Source organism: Argentina silus, assembly GCF_951799395.1.
Source record: "Argentina silus genome assembly, chromosome: 6".
NCBI lineage: Eukaryota > Metazoa > Chordata > Actinopteri > Argentiniformes > Argentinidae > Argentina > Argentina silus.
In genome coordinates this window covers 15686538-15706828 of record NC_139660.1, presented here as the reverse complement: position 1 = coordinate 15706828, position 20291 = coordinate 15686538, and the positions used below count along the sequence as shown (strand labels likewise).

Sequence of the window (20291 nt, the reverse complement as noted above, 5' to 3'; positions counted from 1 at the left end):
CAGTCCCCTAACAGTTCTCTTGCTGCCTTTGAGGAGATTTGTTTCACACTTCTGGTGTGTGTGTGTGTGTGTGTGTGTGTGTGTGTGTGTGTGTGTGTGTGTGCGTGTGCGTGTGCGTGTGCGTGTGCGTGTGCGTGTGTGAATTCTCTGAAATAGACACCCTGTCTGCATGGCTTCAAATATAGGCTAGATCAGCGCACTCAGAGTTAATGCTTGAAATGTGAAGCACGTACAGTAGAGAAAGCTCACAGAAAAAAGCAGACTCTAGTCTGGCAGCTGCTGTGTCTGCTCTCTGTACTTTAGTGTGTGTGCCATTTGAGACAGCCCTACATAACAAGTAAACCAGCTATTAGGTTTTGTACGCTTGGACATGGACATGGACATAGATACAAGGACATCACTGTCTGTCTGTCATTTTTGTTTTGTTGATGCCTCTGAAGCAAACCATGTTAAGTTATTTTCTTTTCTCTGTTCTTTGAATTTCTACATACACAGTGTAAGACAAATGTTCAAATTGTCCATGTGCATTATTGTTTTGAGAGAAGGATATTGGAATTTATTGGCAGAGAATTCACTACAACAATCAGCAAATATCATTTCCAGATGGATTTTTCATTGAAAGCAAAGGGAAATTGCTGAATACATAGGATGAAGTCAAATGTACACATGTAAGCAAAAATGCTACACATATTATTGTGGCAAGGATTTGCTCTGAGGTAATTATTCCCATATGTTTTATTGTAGCTTGCATAAAAGCCAAAGTTCAATAAAGCCAAACAAGGGTTAAGTCTAAAAAAATTAGTTTTGAAAGCAGATGTCTTATTCGTTTATTTTCCCTGATTGCTTTTTTTGGCCCCTTTACAAAGGCTGAACCTTTTTGATGGTGAAACAGGGTTTTTAATTGTTTGAGCTGCTATTGACTTCTTCTGTTCGCTATTACTCTTCCATTAGTAGGTGATTACCACCTGGGACCCATATTTCACCACTGATAACACACATGTTTAAATTATTTCTTTTCTTTAACGCAAGGCAGGCAATCACCGAGGGGATCTTTTCTGCAGCTTTATTTTACATGATCATATTCTTCAGACAAAGGCAAGCAGCAGGAGAAATGAAATAAAAACAACTATTTTGCTTCTTATGCGCAAATTATCTGAAACATTGGTCTTCCAGTCAACCCCCTTCCCTCGGTTTTTCCTTTTCTTTTTTTTTCTGTCAAGATAAACAGCCTCTGATAACGTGTATGAAACATTACTCTCGTGAACAACCATGCGGTGCACATCGTAAGTGCGGCCATTAAGCATAATATAAAAGACACACTCGCTGTCAGTTTTCATTTTTCACTCCGCCATGACTGGTGAGGCCTAGCAAAGTCCAATCTCGGCTCGGTGCGGCGCTGACAACACCAGACAGCTCCTCCCCCCCACCTCTTCTTCCTGCGCTCCCTCTCCCCTGGATTGTCTCATTAGCCCTTTTCGGACTGGACTAGTGGTACAGGGGGCGTCAGTTATGTAGTTATTACATCCGTTATTATATCCGTTTTTTTCAGAGGATAATTCGCATTGGATAAGTTTTACCCAACAAACCCCTGTAATTCATGTTTTTTTTCATCCAGAATTGACACTTAATGGCAGCCTGGATGTTACTTGAGAAATATGAGTTAAGATGTTTCAATTTGGGACAGAAATAAATGTCAGGTCGAGAAAGTGTGAATTATGTTAACTTCAATATAAGCATTTGTATAATTCGGTAGACATTTTTTGCAGTGTTCATTTTATTGATGCAACGTCCTTGGACAAACTTTAATTTAGAACAAATAATATCTTCATGGACACTTGATCAAATTATGTCAGACATGAAATATATGGGCAGGACCTTGTTTTCAGTGTCAATTGTGAAGATCTGTTAACTTTTGTTTTTTCACTCTGCATATCACTGACAAAAAAAGTAATTTCCCATGAAACACAAAGACGTCGATTCGCATTTGATTCGTTTTACCTGACGTTATTTTTACATGCCAAAAAAAGGAGGTAAACAAGGCTGGAGTTATTACTAACTGCAGCCACGCGCAGTCTGTAAAAATGACTGACATAGCGGATTCACACAGGACTAAAATTGGGGAGATGCTCTGGTAATTACATTACCTTGCCTCCTCATGTAAAACGAATCCCATCCAAATACCCCAGTAGTAAAAACACTGCTATGGAAACATGTTGTTTCAGGGAAAACTGTGTGGGCGTCAATCATATGAAGAGGTTATGTCTGTTTTGACTATTCTCACTACTTTGAAGGATATCTACCTTATAATTGTAGTCCATAAGAGCTAATTGAAGGTCCCCTCTTGGGTTGAGTACCAGACAGACATATTAATTGAGGCTCCTCTCTGGTTCAGCCAGCCTGAGAGAGATTGTTCCTGTTGTAATCAAAAGAAAATTGCACAGGAGGGTATCTGAGGATATCAGACAAATGTTAGCAGAATATGCGCAGCACATTAAAAAATGTATTCCATCTGCATATATAACCCCACAGAGGCTACATAGTCAATGATAACCATCTCTGTACTGTACTATAAAGCAGCAATAAGGGTGTCCATTTTAATACCTGTCGTGTTAATTCCTCCCAGTTTTCATTGGATTAAACGGAGCCTCAGCATCAAGGTAATGAGATTATGGATCTGTTAGGATTAAAGACCAACACACTGTGTAAACTTGAATAGCACTTAAACCGAGAGGTTAAAAGTGCATTGTGTGTATCCCATTTCATTAGCCTACGTTTTTACAAATGCATTTTTATATAACGACAATTCAGTGGGATAGTTTACAACAGAAAATGAAAATGCAAAACTCACAAATACCATTATTAAGAGCCTTTACACACTTAACAACCCATCCCATGTTTAGACATTTCTTATGACTTCCATATTGAGAACAATAATGTTGAATTAACACTGCAGAGTAACAGCTCAGCCCTCTGCAATAAGGATATTGCCTCAGCAAATTCAATTCCTCTTTTTTTTCGTGCCCCAGAAGCAATCCTGTGTTCCTCTGAGAAAAAATGACTGAGGTGAGGATCAACAAAAGTGGAGGCGTGAACATACAAGAAGAGATACCTTCTAATTTGAAAGCTATAGAGAAGAAACAATGCTATAATGTTAGCCTAGCCTGGTTTAATTGCTCTTGTTTTACCGATAACCAATTCAGCAGGTTTTTAGTAAGGAATAGACTTAAAAAATAACTTTCAGCATAACTAGGGAAAGGAGTTACCACACTACAGCAAGCCAATAAAAGGAGCCTGCTGAATAGGGGTGTGGACATGATACAGTAGTCAGCTGGCATGCTCAAGGAATGTGCTTGAGTTACAGTGGATGCTCCTTGATGTATTGGTTGGGAAACCCCTTATCTTAAATCATTCTATACAGCAAGGATTCATGTTGTTGTCATTTCCTTTCATTCATCTGACAAGAGGATACTTTACATCATAATCTGTCATAGTTTGGATTCTGGAAATGTGCAGTCTGTCACTAAATTTCCATATTTTCTTGCCCGACTATCCCAATATGTTTTACAGATTATCTTGATGTCATTTTGAAGCAGACAAACGAGTAAACTTGCATTATTTGGGTAGGTGCACATGACCAATAGTAAGTGAAAGGACCTATTTGTTTTGTGTTTCTGTTGCTTTCAAGTCCTCTCAGCTCAGTAGCCATGAAGAAAATGGCCAGGCTATAGCACAGGAACCTATTGCAGTGGGGAAACAGACAGAATTGAGACAGCCAGCTAAATGGTGGTGCTAAAAGGACGCTAAGCACTGGTTGTCTCTCAACCACCATGACAGGCATTACCATGCAGTCGAGAATTTTAGCGTGTTGAGTAAAGGGATACAGGAAAGGGGAGGGGGGTGGCTTGGTGAAAACAACCGATTCTATCATCCCTCAGCTCAGTGTCAAAACATTCAGTCAGCTGCAAACGCCTCCATGTCACGATGCAGGTCTCTAACCCAGGAAGCATACATACAGCACTGCAGCCAAGGCAGACTCCCGCCGGGAGAGAGCACATTGAGTTGTCTCCACTGGTCAATGGAGACTAATTCGCCGCAGGTAGCAGCCAACCTCAAAGGCAGATTCCTTCAGCCTGGCTGTGCTGATGTCTCACATCCACACCATGGGGCTATCACGGGGGCGCTGCCAGACATAAACTATTTCCATCATCCAGTCCCATTATCCAATGGAAGCAATAGATATGGTGGTGGTGAAGTGATGTGATGGTGATGTCTGTTTCCTCTCTCCCTGGCAAGACGGAGCGGTCTCCTTATCGTCTAGTCTGACTTTACTCTGACTGTCAATGTTCTCAGCAGTTGCTTTAGTTGTTTACTTCAAATTCCCTATTTTTATGGACAAATTCATTGGGACAATTAAAGTCCTCAAATGTGATTAAATTCTATGCACATATGTAGTCACTTTGATTGATATCGAATTTTAAATTCTCCTGCTAAATACTCTGCCCATTTCACAGGACAGTATCTGGAGGTGAGAAACAGATGTATATCTAACAAATGTGTCCATCAACATTTCACCAGATGAAACGCTCTTTATGTTCCACTCATATGGAATGTAAATACAATGCAACTCATATACTGTGTAGCAAGAAAAATGTCTTCACATAGACCGAGTTTTCCCTCTGTGGTTCATGTTAAATGTAACAGTGCAGTGTTTTCTCTGTTCTCCTGACTGAAATGTATTGTTTTTGCCCTAGGCATTGCATGAGTTACCACATACCTGCTTTATCAGAATGTGGAGAGCAGGGAGAAAACTGCCACAAAATATATGTCCATATATGTTCAACATAAAAATTACACAAACAACCTTCATGTTTCTTGGGTGAAATTTAATCAGTGGTGTCTCAAAATCTCTCAGGCAACAATGACTGCCAGGCTGGAAGGTGTTACTATAATTATTGTCTTGTTCGCCGCTGCAGACTGAGTGCCTTGAATAAGACATAGTCCAGGGAAAGCAAATCTATTTGCACAAAGGACTTGGCTGCTGTGCATCCACCATTGTATAGTCTTGGAAAACAGGTGTGTTTTGAGAGTGAGAGAAAAGGCTTGTGTGTGATCTAACGTTACACAACGGTATCATTTTGTCTCACAGCTCCTCCTCTCTCAGAAGCGACCATGGTGCCGGGAACCCTCCGAACGACCACAACCACCACAACAACCACCACGTCGCACCGGGGCATGGCCAACACCACCACCACAACAGGGCCCAAGGAGGGCAACAGGGGAGGGCCAAAGCTGCCTCAAGAGGTTCCTCAGACCACGTCCCCGCCCCCTCTGGAATCATTCCCCCTGCCAGAGCGCTTCTGTGAGAGCACGGAGAGGAGGGACATAATGTGGCCTCAGACCCAGAGGGGCATGTTAGTGGAGAGACCTTGCCCCAAGGGAACCCGAGGTAAGCAGCCTGTTTACCTCCCAGGGCTCCTGCTACTGTTTTCAGGATGATGCCTGCCTGGAGTGCATGTGTTTGTGCTATTGTCTATTATCTGACAATCATTTATTAATAAAGGACTTTGGCTCTGGGATATATAGGGAATCAGCTGGAGATTCTTTAAATGTTACTGTTAAGTTAATAATTCACTGCATTCTTTTAGGTCAAAACATTATTTAACAATCCGCAGTGGATGTTTTGAAAGGAACAGGCTCAGCTGTTTCCCCAGGCTTGCTCGAAGAAGCTTATTGAATTGTGTGGGAAATCAAGTTATCATTCAGGCTTCATTAAATGCAGGGTAATTGGGACGGAAGGAAAGTCTTATTATTAGGCTACTTAATTTGTTACAAAACTGGCACTGGGCTATTCTTAGCGTTTGCACTAAATTCTCACCTTTAGGTTTACAGACCAATTGTATACCCAAATATGCTTTTGCTGTTTAGGTAGCATCAACATTGTACCCACAAGCCAATAGCCTGTCACTGTGTATGTTTTTGTATAAGCCTATCACACCCTGAGAATATGAGGTGTAAGCTTTGAACTAATCTAAACTCCTTCTCCTGACAGGCACAGCCTCCTTTTCGTGTGTACTTGCCACTGGGGCTTGGCACCCAAAGGGCCCAGATCTCAGCAACTGCACGTCCCACTGGGTCAACCAAGTCGCCCAGAAGGTCTGTGTGTGCTACTCTATACCTTTGTGTTTTGATCTATGTGCTGTACATGTACTTACAGTACTCCCTTGACTAATCCACATGCACTATCTATGTTGATTGTATGCCTTTATCCCTGATAAATCTTGAATCTTACTTTCATCTTGAACCATTTGTAGTAGCCATGGGTCACCAGTAGAATGCCCTGCTATTTAGCAGATAAGTGACTCAGTTATTTGGTCACTTAAGCACAACAGATAACCCCTCACCATGTGTAACCTTGTGTGAACTTCCAGCAAATACATACACCTCTGTTGTTATAGAGTGCCCCAAGGCATTATGAACTTATTATGAACTTGTATTAGTTATCCATCTCCTCAGTCTGACATCACTAAGGTTACTCTAGTATATCCTCACATCATATCAGGCCTTGAGAAGAAACAGCCTCAGATTTTAGAGTCATGTTCCCCTATAGCCAAGTTGAGATGACCCTCTCTCTCTCTCTCTCTCTCTCTCTTTCTCTATCCCTCCAGATTCGTAGTGGCGAGAACGCTGCTAACCTCGCCAATGAGCTGGCCAAACACACCAAAGGCCCCATCTTTGCAGGCGACGTGAGCTCCTCGGTGCGACTGATGGAGCAGCTGGTTGACATCCTGGATGCTCAGCTGCAGGAGCTGAGACCTAGTGAGAAGGACTCGGCCGGGCGCAGCTTCAACAAGGTAAACTGATTCTCTGCCCTACAAAATAGCCGCGTCTTGAGTCTTCATTTCTTATCATGTCGACTGTGCTTCATGGAGATACTGGTGTTTTTTGGTGTTTTCTTTTACCCAAATATTCTCTCTGGATCTGATTCAGTGTATCATGGATGTTAGCAGGAGAAATGGGTTTCCTTTCATTTACTGAAATGTACATGGTTATTTAAATTTCACTTATTTTTCCTCATATTACAGTATGTCTTGTCCCTCTGTCCCTTTATTCTTGATGTGCTACAAAAAAGAACAAACCAATTATAATATATAAGATGTATGTTCACATTATATTTGTACATGTGAAGTAATTGCTGTAATTGGCTCTGCCAAGGCTTGTTCTGTGAAGCCACAGGCATCTTTGAGAGAAAATACGGCACGACATGAGAGTGCTTTTGTTCTGGAACCTGCACGTAGTGTAGTCGACAGCACAGGAGAAAGCCAGCTGAAGAGTGGGGAGTGATCAGAACAGTCAGTCGGACAGAACAATTAAAGCCTTGAACACTTGTGCTCAAGCTCCTAAATTTGCTAATTGTGTGTTTCTTTCTTTGATCTTTTTTTTTTTTTTTTTGAACGAATGAAAAAAGCTTCAAAAACGAGAAAGGACATGCAGGGCATACATGAAGGTATCTGAGCTATGCTACTGTACCACTCCGCTTCTCCGCACATCCTGCCCTCTCCCCTCCCCTGCTCAGCAGCATGTTCGTCTGTATTGTCATGTAGCCTATCCCGTCCTCTCTGTGCTTCCTGCATTTTTGAGTAATTGCCTTACCCACAGTCATAAACCTGCCAAAAGTGCAATCTTAAGTAGCAGGGAAATCATTTGCAATTACTAATGAATCTTCTTTTCACAAATATTGTTTTTTGCTCCTTATGTTTACAGGATTTATTGTTTTGTTAATTCGCGTTTTCTATCCAATGTTTTCTTTGTTTAAGATCATACATGTCTGGATACATAAGTCAACAATTTTTAAACATAGAATCTGCGCATACCTCAATAGGGGTCATCGTCAGTGTAAAGATAGCTTTTGTTGAGTTGGAGCAATTACTTTTTTTGTCGTAAGCACTGATTCAGAAAGACTGCATTACACTGCAGACTCAAGGATAGTTGCCGTGAAACCATGTCTCACCTGTGATTTATTCAAACCTTTGTCTTCCCGTCCAAACTCCTGACATTTAATTGCGTAATTCATGACAGTTCATTCATCAGGACACAGATTTTCATTTGTGTCATAAATTAGAGGCACAAATCTGGATGTCTGGGTGACTAATAAGGCTAGCAGGGGCAAACCAATTTGTGTCCCTTCTCCATTTAATGCTTCCAGCCCCTGCCTGTTCTAGGTATTATGGCCATATCCTCAACCCATTAAGGACTTCTCAGTGTCCTCCACCTGCCTCCAAAGTCAAGCTCTCTCCCATCCAGATAGCTCCTCTGGGAGGGTGTTAAAATGGATCAGGCTAATTAGCCCTTAGACAGCTATGCTCTTGTGAAAAAGAATGTTTCTACATTTTGTCCCAAATGTCGCATCATCAGTTCACGTGTTTATGTTCCCCCTCCCAATGCATTGCATGTTTCTGTGGCACGCAGGTCTTTTTTTTGGGTGGGGTGGTGGTGGTGAGGAGGTCGATGAGGATGACAATATTTATGCCACTAATGACACTATGAGTTGGACACTGAGATACTCACAAGAGTGCTGAGCCAGCAGTATTTGACATCCAGTACTGTATATTTGATGTGAAGGCGCATTAGCCAGGGCCACATCATTGACTACCTGATTAGTCTGATTGATTTGATTATTTTCTGAGGAAATTCCAGTGTTGTCTGATCGGAGCCCTGCAGATACTTCATCTACTGCCTGTCCAGTACTGGCAAGCAGGTTAAACATCTTGGAATTATCAATTATAATGTTAGAATGTTATCGTATGTTATCTAGTGTACACTCAGAAGCAAGATAAGATCTGATGATATGTATTTTGGTTCACTTTTATTAGTGGGCATCTAAATCTCCTCAGTTTGAGTGTAACATTCAATTACCTGCTTGAATGCACAGCAAATCTCACAAAATGTTACACCATTTAGATAAACAGGAAATGCTTACGTGTAGCACTTGCTTAGCATTTACAGTAACCAAAAACAGTTTGTTTCATTATCAGACATAGGATATTATTTCAATGGGCTGCCTCATCATCATGAATTGTCAGAGCTATCCTATGTCATTTTCTTCTGTTTTACTTTGTGTTTTATTTTCATGGCAGTCAGTTTCTTGAGCTGTTACAACCTGGAATGTTTTCAAAAATACTTACACTTTACTCTTTTTTCATGATGGATACAGGCCATTGTAGACACAGTTGACAACCTTCTGAGACCAGAGGCTTTGAAATCTTGGCGAGATATGAACACCACAGAACAGACCCATGCTGCTACCATGTTACTGGATACCCTGGAGGAAGGAGCATTTGTCCTTGCTGACAATCTCATGGAGCCAGCTATTGTCAAAGTACCCGCTGATAATATAAGTAAGTAATTGAATTTCCAGTAAACAAATAATACGTATCCTCAATGATTCCAGATCAATCAGTAGCCTTGATACTAAGAAAGAGAATGAGTCTGTTGTATCAGGGAGCGTTCTTTTCACAAAAACCTTGGGGGGAAAAAGCGAATACAGGATATTAGGTTTAACGACTCTCTCTCTCTGCCAAAGTGATGAATTTCAGACAATTACATATACTAGATTCTCAGATTGGGAGGACATGGTTTATGAATGTGCATGTGTAGTTCATGTAATCCTACACAATAATGTGAACATTAGTCGCAGCGGAGTCTTATAAAAGTACAAACAGTGTTTAGATTATGTCTACTCCTCTCTCCAAGCTCTCAACACATAAGAGGAAAGGAATGTAACATGTTTCATTCAAACACAAACACAAACTCCTTTGTGTTTTCAAATTCTCCTTCATCTTGAAAATCCTTGTGCTTTCAAGATGAAGACATAACTGTGACAATTTGAGACATAACTGTCTCAAATATGGATATAAAGATCACCTTGATTCTGACACTTTAACTCAACGGCACATTATTGCAGAAATTCACAGTAACAATGTCTACAGTGTCAGCAGTCCCATACACCCCCACAGTATTGCTTGACTTAGGAATGTAAGCAAGGAGTCCTTGACATAAACATATTCTATTATCTTTTTTATTGCACTCTTGTCAAACTCAAACACACTCTAACAATGTGTATCTAACTCCCTATCTCCATGTCTTTCTCTCTCTCTCTCTCTCTCTCTCTTTCTCTCTCTCTCTCTCTCTCTCTTTCTCTCTCTTTCTCTCTCTCTCTCTCTCTCTCTCTCTCTCTCTCTCTCTCTCTCTCTCTCTCTTTTATCATCTGGCCTGGCCAATCCCAGTCCTGGATGTTTATGTTCTAAGTACAGATGGCCAGGTGCAGGATTTCAAATTTCCACAGACCAGCAAGGGTGGTATCTCTATCCAGCTGTCCTCCAATACTGTCAAGCTCAACAGTCGGAATGGTAAGCCCCCAGATGCACCGTTCTCAGTTCATTTAAAAAAAAAAAAAAGGGGGGGGGTTGATTTTTGTTCCCCTTCCTGTGTCTATGAAAAGGTGAAGAGTCTGTCAAACCGGTCTGCCAATGCAGCTTGTCAAAACTGACAATACAGTGTGATTACTCTGCGGGACTGTTGGATAGGAGCACCACTAAGGATTTGATCTCTATAACCCATTCGCTATGATATTTGCTGGAAAACTGACAAGCCTCACTTAAAAAAAAAATTGTTCCTTTTGTTCCTGTCGAGCCCACAGTTCAGCCCTTCCTTTTCTCCCACATTTACTGGTATTTTTTTTCATTTTAAAAGACAACGTTTTTAGTCCCTTACCTCCTTTGTTTTCCTTTCCCCCAGGCGTTGCCAAGCTGGTGTTTGTCCTGTACAAAAACCTCGGCCAGTTTCTCAGCACTGAGAATGCCACCTTCAAAATGGCCAATGATGCTTACGGACGGAATGTGTCCGTAAATACGGACATCATCGCCGCCTCCATCAACAAAGAGTCCAGTCGTGTGTTTATCACAGACCCTGTGATTTTCACCTTGGAACATATTGATGTAAGTCTTCCTGCTAAATGTATGGAGAGGTCATAAAACCACCAGGAGAGAACAGCCAGACAGACAGAAATCCTCCATTTGAATTGTAAATGCCTGGCTAGGTCACCCGCGAGTTTATTTAAGTCATTGAACATAAAATTAAATGTCTTTTAAGAACCTAAGTGAATTCTTAATGGAAACTAATTCTTTAATCAACATTAGGATATAAATGATGCCATTCTATTTTATATGGGGGGGAAATTAACTCCTAGATTAGCCATACAATGTAGGATGAAATTACTGGAGCACCAATTATCTTCTGTCTTTTAACGTTGTCAAGAGAGAGATCCCAGAGGGCTAGGCATGATTCCCCTTCTTTATCAAAGAAATTGTGCAATTCCAAAGACATGCTATCAAACAATTATGCTACCCTTTAAGGCCTCGTATAACCAATGATGGCTCGGTAGATTTAGCAAGCATGCCCCAAATGTGATACAATGCATGAATTGCACTGATTGACATGCAGAAGCATCTCATCCATATCAGTGTGTTGAATAGTTTGTATGTGGTGTGGGGGTGGGGGGGGAAACAGCTATGTCCCATTTTGGACAGTCAATTATTTTGACACTTAACCATATCTCTATTGATCCTCAGACTGAGCACTACTTCAACTCCAATTGCTCCTTCTGGAATTATTCAGAGAGGAGCATGATGGGGTACTGGTCCACACAAGGCTGCAAACTCCTGGACTCCAATAAAACACACACCATCTGCTCCTGCAGTCACCTCACCAATTTTGCAGTCCTCATGGCACATCGGGAAATCTCTGTGAGTAGCTCCTCTATTATGTTGTTTTTTATGTCGCCTAAATCAGTAGATTGGAAGAGTTATTTAGTATTAGTTCACATTTCAGCCATTCTACACTTGCATCTAATGCACCTTCATTTTACTGTACTTTGAAGTGGAGTACATTCATAAGGATCAGTGATACTTTGGCTTAGCCTTGCTTTCCTAAAATTTTTTATTGACAGGCAGGCAAATTAATGTGCACTATCCATTATCCCCTCAGGGCAAAGACGGAGTGCATGAGTTACTCTTAACTGTCATCACCCGGGTAGGGATTGTGGTCTCCCTGGTCTGCCTGGCCATCTCCATCTTCACCTTCTGCTTCTTCCGCGGCCTGCAGAGTGATCGAAACACTATCCACAAGAACCTTTGCATCAATCTCTTCATCGCCGAGTTGATATTTCTCATTGGGATTGATATGACAGAACCCAGGGTAAGTACGCCCAGAGATTGTACCCATTGGCTTGTTTTTATGCATTTCTTTCTTTGTCTCTTCACCAAAAACAAAAAGCCCTTTCATGTGAAATTGATGAGACTTTAAAGATAGTTTCTAACCTTCAGTGCTTGTCCCCATCTCGACATGAGGTGGACAGCACCATTAATACGGATTACAGAGCGGTGTCTTGCTGTTGACTTTCTCTTTTTTGTCGCTTAAAGCTATTGCTCAAAATGTTCTCAAACATTTTGTACCCTTGTATTTCTTGATTTCCCTCAAAATACTGTTATGTATAGATGTACTTCACCACTCTCTTTATGAGGGATGGCCTTTGTGTTGTTCACTGAAAGTTCCTCCTCCACACTGTCAGTATTCACCATAAAACCCAAGGCTCAATAAAAGTATAACTAAGTCTGTCGCCTTCCTCTTACAATGCAACTGTCACTTAAACAGCCATAGCTGCAAGGTTGAACCCAAGCTTTTAGCGACCCATTAGTGGACTGACTGAATATGTGTTTCTTATACTGTTTAAGGCCCATTCATTGGTTTCCTTGAAATGCATTATATTTTAGAAATACTTTAATTACATGAAATACTCTTTTTATTAGGATTTGAAATAAAAGCCAATTGCTTTAATGTTGTCATTCAGTTACATCCTCTCAACTTCTGCTTTGATCTGCTTTGTATGCCAACTTCAGCAGGTCTTTGATACTTTGATTAATTGAAACTATTCATCTGTCTATCACAGATCGGCTGTTCTATTATTGCTGGGATTTTGCATTTCTTCTTCCTGGCCTCTTTCTCCTGGATGTGTCTTGAAGGTGTTCAGTTGTACCTCATGCTGGTCGAAGTGTTTGAGAGTGAATACTCAAGGAAAAAGTACTACTACGTATCTGGATACCTCCTCCCAGCCATAGTAGTGGGCGTCTCTGCTGCTATTGACTACAGGAGCTATGGGACAAAGAAAGCGTGAGTGAAATTGTTTAGATGCTTAATTTACTGAAAGGCTTTGTGTGTACAGTATGCTTATGTTTGGTGCCAGAATGCAGCAAAATTAGTAGTGGTGGGCACCAATATTGTGTATGTGAGCACACTTTAATATGTATCTGTCGTTAACTTAGGCCTATTGCATATACGTGTCTAACAATTATGTTGATTGCTTTACTAATTTGATTATGTTTTAAGTGAGTGAAAGCTAACAGACAAGCGATTCAGGCAGTAGTAGAATACAGGCTATTTTGTCCTTTATTCTGGTGCTTGCAGCTGCCGCTATTTACAGCTCTTCTTCATCAAAGCTTTACCAACCAAGATATGAATATTGCATCCCAAGAATTCAACTAATATCGATATGAACTTTCCATATCAGTGCCCATCACAAATAATGAGGCAGCTAAATATGATATATTACCTTCATGTCTGTCATTGCATTATCTGCACCTGTGAAAGTACACACTTGAACATATGAGATCATCTTCCCAGGGTAGCTGTTAAATTTTTTATGTCATTTAAAAGCGTCTGACAGACTCAACACTGTGGTTTCAGGGGGGCATAGCTGCATTAATGCCTTTCTGTTCAAAGACCCTCCTGCGACCTCTTGTTTGTAAATGCTCTCTTAAAGAGAGGAGTGCTGTCCGGGAAAAGCCTTTTACATAGATTAATGGTAGTATTTTAGCTAAGCCTCAGTCTGGAGACAAGGCTGCAGCAGGGTCCTCCTTTTCCTGTGTGTGACTGTGTGAGTACTATGTTATACTTGTGAGACAGAAAATTAAAGTTAAGTTGATTATTGACCTAAAATTAACTTCCATGTGTCAGAAGGGCAAGGCATCGTTTGTACTCACAATTCATTTCCTAGTATTAATATTTTGCTTGAGGAGGCTGAGGATGGAATTGATTTTGTTGTTATTTCTTAATACTGTATGTTGTTCTTTTCCGGACCACTAATATATATATATATTTTCTTCCATCATAGTTGCTGGCTAAGAGTGGACAATCACTTCATATGGAGCTTCATAGGACCTGTCACCTTTATCATCATGGTAAGTTCCTGAGAATACAAACGGAGTGAGAGGGGGAGAGAGAAATAGAGAGCGAGTGCAAGTTTTCTCCCATTTTCTCCCAGATTCTTCTCAATGATTACTAGCCATTTTCTCTGCCAAGGACAGATTTTGAGACATCCAACAATTCCTACGTGACAAGGGTTAGGGTTGAGTGGTGTGTTTTTTTATTTCTAACAATGTCCTACTTGAAGCTCACCAATTTTTGCTTAAATCTGTTCCCGGGGAATGAGTCAATTTCAAGTGCAACGGCTTTGAGTTATAGTTTTTGTCTGCAATAATAAAGACACAAAATCCTGTGTGTCATGTAATGCTCCCCTATGTTACATCATTCCAGTACATTAGATGAAGTCTAGGAACTCATGTTATGTATTTGTTATACAATGGTAGTGGCCTGTATATGTGTCCTCCTGTAGAAACTAGCAGATGACTGTGTCAGAGAGTGGAAGCAAAGGCACCTCTCTGTTTGGTCAAGGACCGCAGAGGTGAAGGACATATAGCGTATTATATTGACATATGTGCTGTTCAAGCGTGCAATTATTTACTGGTCGTGACATTATTATCTCCGGTTCCATCAGCGAGCACTCAGAGGGAAGAGGCCTGGGGGAGTGTTACTCCCCTCTTGAAAAAATATGAAATAGCAGGTGGCTTTGGTCCGACAGGCCCTCAGAGCCTTTTCTACTATCTATTGCTTTGTCTGTTTCACACCAGCGGATGAGTAACCGCTCCAAACTGTCTCAGTGCAGAGGGAGGAAGAGCAATATTTGCTCAGCAGCACTGTGTTCATTACCCAGCTTAATGGTTAGTAAGCCTACCGACACAGTGACCTCCCTCGACAGTACATAGAGGTAGGCTAGGCTCCTTGCTGGGTCGTATCGTATTACAATAGCTGACCTGCAAGGTTTCATAGCGCATCAAATCATTCCCCTTTCAGTGAAGAAATAGAATAGGAAACACTTATAATTGGGAATATGTTCAAATTTCCTCCAGCTCAGCAAATGCTCCTGCAGCCATGTAAGATATTCTGTCCTCTAAATTGGACCCTTATTGTTTTTATATTGTAGTGTTGGGTCGCACAAATATTTGCATGAAAAATGTGTTGGCTGTTGAGACGATGATCCAAATCCCATTCCCAGCGACCTGCGTTATAAAAGCGCGACCCTGACGGAACTGATATATTGTTGGAGCGTTACTATAAGACAGGAATGAGGATTTGCAGTTGTAGCTGAGGCATTGCGAGGCTGCCTCTCTGTTTGCAACAATTGACAAGAAAAGATAAAGCACATTGGTAGGGGGTCTCAGGGGAATGTGTGGGAGCAAGGTTCTCTCCACAAGCTGTGACTCTGGCTCCTCGACAAATTAGCTTTGTCCTTGTCAATGAGAGAGAGAAAAGGAAAGAGAGAGATATAAAGTGTGTGGTTGTGTGTGTTTCCGTGTGTGTTTCCGTGTGTGTGTGTGTGTGTGTGTGTGTGTGTGTGTGTGTGTGTGTGTGTGTGTGTGTGTGTGTTTGTCTTTGTTTTTGTTTGTGTGAAACAGAGAGAGGGGGGGAGGGAGAAAGAGAAAAAAGACAGGACAGACGAGAACACATTCAATCTTCACATTCAGCAACTGCAGCCCCTGCTCCTGTCTGAAAACCTCCACGCTCCTGCTGTGTAACTTTTGGTTTGACCTGAGGTGGTCATGTTCAAAGAAAAGCACTCAAAATGTTTGTTTTTTTTCCCTCCTCCACTAGCCCCCCCCCCCCACGTTTTCTCTGCCGTCTTAAAGTCAGGCTGAAGTGAGGCTTGAGGAAGGCACTTTGAGCCCCCTGTTTCTCAGGCAGAGGTTGCCCTGTCTCCGGGCACAGAGGGTATTAGCTCCATGAAAAAAGAACATGGAAGTAATGAGTGGTGGGGAGGAACCATTAGTATGCCTGAGATGCTTTAACGCAAGCCTGGATCATGACACGTCGCGAGCAGTTCCTATCATCCGGACAGCTCCATCTGCACCTTTAATATTTCATCCGGTTCACCCGGAGTTTAGTGTGTGCACACACTTCGCTCGGCAAAAAGCTTTCTCCTCTGTCCCACTGTGGCAAGGTGCTTCTGCATGGCTAGCGGTGATGACTCAGAGGGAGAGAGAGAGAGAGAGAGAGAGAGAGAGAGAGAGAGCTAGCTGGCAGGCTTGCTCTCTCACAAGGTAACCAGGGGTCCCTGGGGGAGGGCCCAGGAAGCGTGTCGGTAGGGGTGGGAACATGTGCTGTGGAGCTAGGTTACTTTAAAGTACTGTGTCCCTCTCCTCTGTCTCATTGGATCCATGTCACCACTCCCGGCTGTGTGAAAGGCGTTTTCAAAGCGTCCTCCCAGCCAAGCTCCGACTCATGCAGAAGCGATAGAAACGACTTAGCTGATGGCGACGAAGCAAAACGCAGCATCATCTGACTTCATGATATGAAGGAGCTCGGCCATTTATCTTCTTTTTTTTCTTTGTCTCTCTCTCCTCTCCTCTCTTTTTTTACTGGGGTTATTGTGTGCGGTTCCATCTGTTGATTGGCTGGAGGAGGACAAATATTGATTAACTGTTGTGTGTGTGTGTGTGTGTGTGTGTGTGTGTGTGTGTGTGTGTGTGTGTGTGTGTGTGTGTGTGTGTGTGTGTGTGTGTGTGTGAGTGAATGGCCAGGTGCAATATGAATCTCAAAAGGACTTCCATGTATCTCATTCCTTCCTTCATATTGGTGTTTTTTCCATGTGTTCTTGGCAAGAGAGCTTTCGGATATTCAGAGGATAAACTGAGACTATCGAAAAGCTTTGTTCATGGGGTAACTGAGAAAATGAGTTGAAATGAAAAGTTCTCCCCGTACCAGAGGTTCTCTTTTTCAGAACGTTTTTTGTTTGTGTATTTCTATGCTTTATTTGCAGTATTGATACTTTATCCCACTGGCTTTATACATTTGGGCCCCAATCAATTGCAGATAGAGGTAAATCACACTGCGGGTACACACATACATGTAATGTTTATATTCTATCACCCCATGGTCTATTTCTTTCCTAGACATTGTCATTGGATACTTATGCAAGAGCCCACCTGTCCTTAAACCACAGTGTAAACAGTCTCTGTGAACCCCCAGTGTGTTGTCCTTTATCTGCAATCGATTGATTTGATAGTTTGATAGAGTAAATTATTTGGAAGCTGCCCCCAGTTGGCCAAACCAGCCTTTGTGTCTCTAAATCATGGTATTGATTTTTAAGGGCCCGAATAAATGCTGGGAGAAACAGCACACCGTATACTGTCTGAACTTGATATGCACCACTTGCTCTCTTAGGACTTAATGTGGTATTAAAACAAGGAAGTGAATGTGATGTGAATCTCTCTTTCTCCCTCTCCCCCTGCACTGGAATTGGGAAAATACACTGCATTTCATGTAGCATTTTATAGCTATGTTATAATATTTTATAGTGTGCATAAAATTATATGCATTTGTTTTATACAACAACATGAGCTCCAATTTCCCCTCTTTTTTTCTGACTATAGCTGTGTTTTTTTTTCTTGCACTGCGATGGATTTTAATGCATTTTCAAGCTCTTATTGATATAGAATGACACTAAATTTGGCGCCAGTCTGCTTGTCTGAGTCTTGCAGGACGATAGATGTCTATTGCATTAGGCCGTGGATGAGAGAAAGCTTCGGCGGCACTCCCCTTTTAATAGTTATAGACAAATTAACAGTTTTTTCTCCCTCTCTCCTATATCTTTGCCATTCATCTTCATGCATTAACAAGGCCATTACTCTGTGTGTTGACAGCTCAATCTCATCTTTCTGGTCATCACCATGTACAAAATGGTGAAGCACTCCACTACCCTGAAACCCGACTCCAGCCGGTTGGAGAATATCAAGTAAGTAAAGCTTCCCAGTAACTCACATGCTCATACTTATTGTCAATATAGTTGTTAATGTGTCTTCATGCCCCTACAAACAATTTTTATAAGGCGTAGCTTTTGTAGCTTTCTTCTCGTGAGGCAGAGGTAATGTTTTTGACGTGATAACATTTAGGAGAAAAATGCATTATTTTCCTTCTCTTTCAAGTCAAATTCACTCCCTGACTACACCCTTGTCCACGGCATTACCGTATCTGCCTCCCCTCTGGTAGAAATTTAAATTGTCCAGACAGAGCATTTACCAGAGGAATTCAAATTGACTCCAGAGAGATCATATTTTACACAGGGGCTGGTGTGGTTTTGAATGGGAATTATGGCATGACAGTCCCGTAATGATGACAACATTGACTTTGTGAGTGGTCTTTAGTCTTTGTTGTGTTCCTCTGTGCCGATGACCACAGGATTGTGTTGGCATGGCACAAAAACAGTCAGTCAGTCTCTGACTCAACTATGCGCTCTTAGGCCCTTCAGGGTGGGGCATATGCAAGCGCTACCATGTGTTTCTTATGGAACAACAAACATCTTTTTTTAATGGTTCCAGCCCTAGAGTCTCAGAAAAGAAGAACCCCACCACCACCTCCCCCACCCCACCCTCTAACGACTTTGGGTTTCTTGTTCGCCTCAGCATTTCCTATGTGTTTTGGTTTGGGGAAACTTAAATGTTTTCCATAGGCCTGATTGTTTGCCATTATTTTATGAAAAAAATATTTATTGCTGGAAATCAGGGAGTAGATTCCAGGGCCTCTTTTAGTGGGTTGTTTTAAAGAGTGTCATTTTCAATACCATGACTGCAGAGTACCAATTCACACCATGACATTATGTACTGTAAGTGTTCCCTCCCACTCTGTGTAGGAACGCGGATGTGTCTATTCTTAACACTGTTTGTTATTACCCATTTCTTCTAAGATTATGTGTTTTCACCATTACGGTATAGTGGTAAAACAACTCCCAGGAACATTGTTCAACATGTATATTTACGTTGAACAATGTTATATTTAACATTGTTATATTTAACAACCACCACCTGGAACATTTACACACCATTGTTGCTCAATGAATTGTGATGCTGTGTGTTTGGCAATGTAATATGTTCCAATTTAATGGATAAACAACAAAACCTAAAATGTTTTCTCAAAGCCCAGTTTGCAAATGTGAGAGAGTTAAAAGTAGTATGTTATTTTATGTTGTCTTGTTGGTCTTATGTTGTCTTCACCAGTCCTCACAGACTTTGGTTGTCAACCATAGATGGGGGAAAGGAAATCAGCAGCTGGTGTCACTAGTGTCATTGCATGATGCATGTAAAAGCTAATCTGCAGCGTCTCCTTTCTCTTCCTGTTGCGTTTCTTCTATTCTCTTCTTTTCTCTTTTCTTCTCTTCTCTCCTCTCTGTCCTGTCATCCACACCAGTAATTATCGTGTTTGTGACGGCTACTATAATACCGATTTGCCTGGGTAAGCTTTCACCATACATTCCCAATTTGTCTTCATCGCAGAATGCACATTGCATAGGCTAAATACAAATTCAACCGCATATACCTGATTTGACTGAATGGTTTACACATGTTGTAACATAATCAACAGCCCAAACACATTCTCTCTCTCTCTCTCTCTCTCTCTCTCTATTGCTGTTAGCCTCTTAATTTCCCTCCACTCGTAAATTTCAAGATCAAAGTTGAGAATCTCTGACTTAAAATGCCAACTAACCTACGCTGTGATGCGGCTGATCTAATTTGTGTTTCTCTCTCCTCCGCTTATCATGCTCTCTAGCTATGAAGATAATAAACCATTTATCAAGTAAGGACATTAGCCCCAGAACTCTGAATCTTGTTCTTCAGCCTGTAGTTTACCTTCCTCACCATTCTTCCTTCTTCCTGCTCTCCCTCTCCCTCTCTCTTTCTCTCTTTCTTGTCGGGTCTCTCTCCAACCTCTCAGCTCAGAGGCTCCTGATTTTCCCTCCTGATTGTTCACATCCTCCATGTCCATTGTGTCTCTATCCAGTTTGCTGTTGTGTGTCTGACATCCAACCTTTGACCTGTAACAGTGAAGCTCAGCTCTGTATGACCTTCACA

The 20291-nt window shown here is 41.5% G+C and overlaps 1 protein-coding gene across 6 annotated transcripts in view; it reads left to right on the top strand.

Moving 5' to 3' along the window:
• Nucleotides 1-20291, top strand: part of adgrl2a (adhesion G protein-coupled receptor L2a) — a 69104-nt gene that overhangs the window by 39735 nt on the left and 9078 nt on the right. For 5 of the 6 annotated variants that reach the window (XM_083672448.1, XM_083672453.1, XM_083672452.1 and 2 more), the window contains exons 5-16: nt 5147-5446; nt 6050-6153; nt 6666-6851; nt 7466-7504; nt 9212-9395; nt 10284-10406; nt 10795-10994; nt 11628-11801; nt 12043-12252; nt 13004-13224; nt 14225-14291; nt 18090-18181. In XM_083672448.1, coding sequence (XP_083528574.1) covers nt 5147-5446; nt 6050-6153; nt 6666-6851; nt 7466-7504; nt 9212-9395; nt 10284-10406; nt 10795-10994; nt 11628-11801; nt 12043-12252; nt 13004-13224; nt 14225-14291; nt 18090-18181 — 1900 coding nt within the window. The remainder of the gene's footprint in view (nt 1-5146; nt 5447-6049; nt 6154-6665; nt 6852-7465; nt 7505-9211; nt 9396-10283; nt 10407-10794; nt 10995-11627; nt 11802-12042; nt 12253-13003; nt 13225-14224; nt 14292-18089; nt 18182-20291) is intronic. The other variant, XM_083672449.1, reaches the window with a different exon arrangement.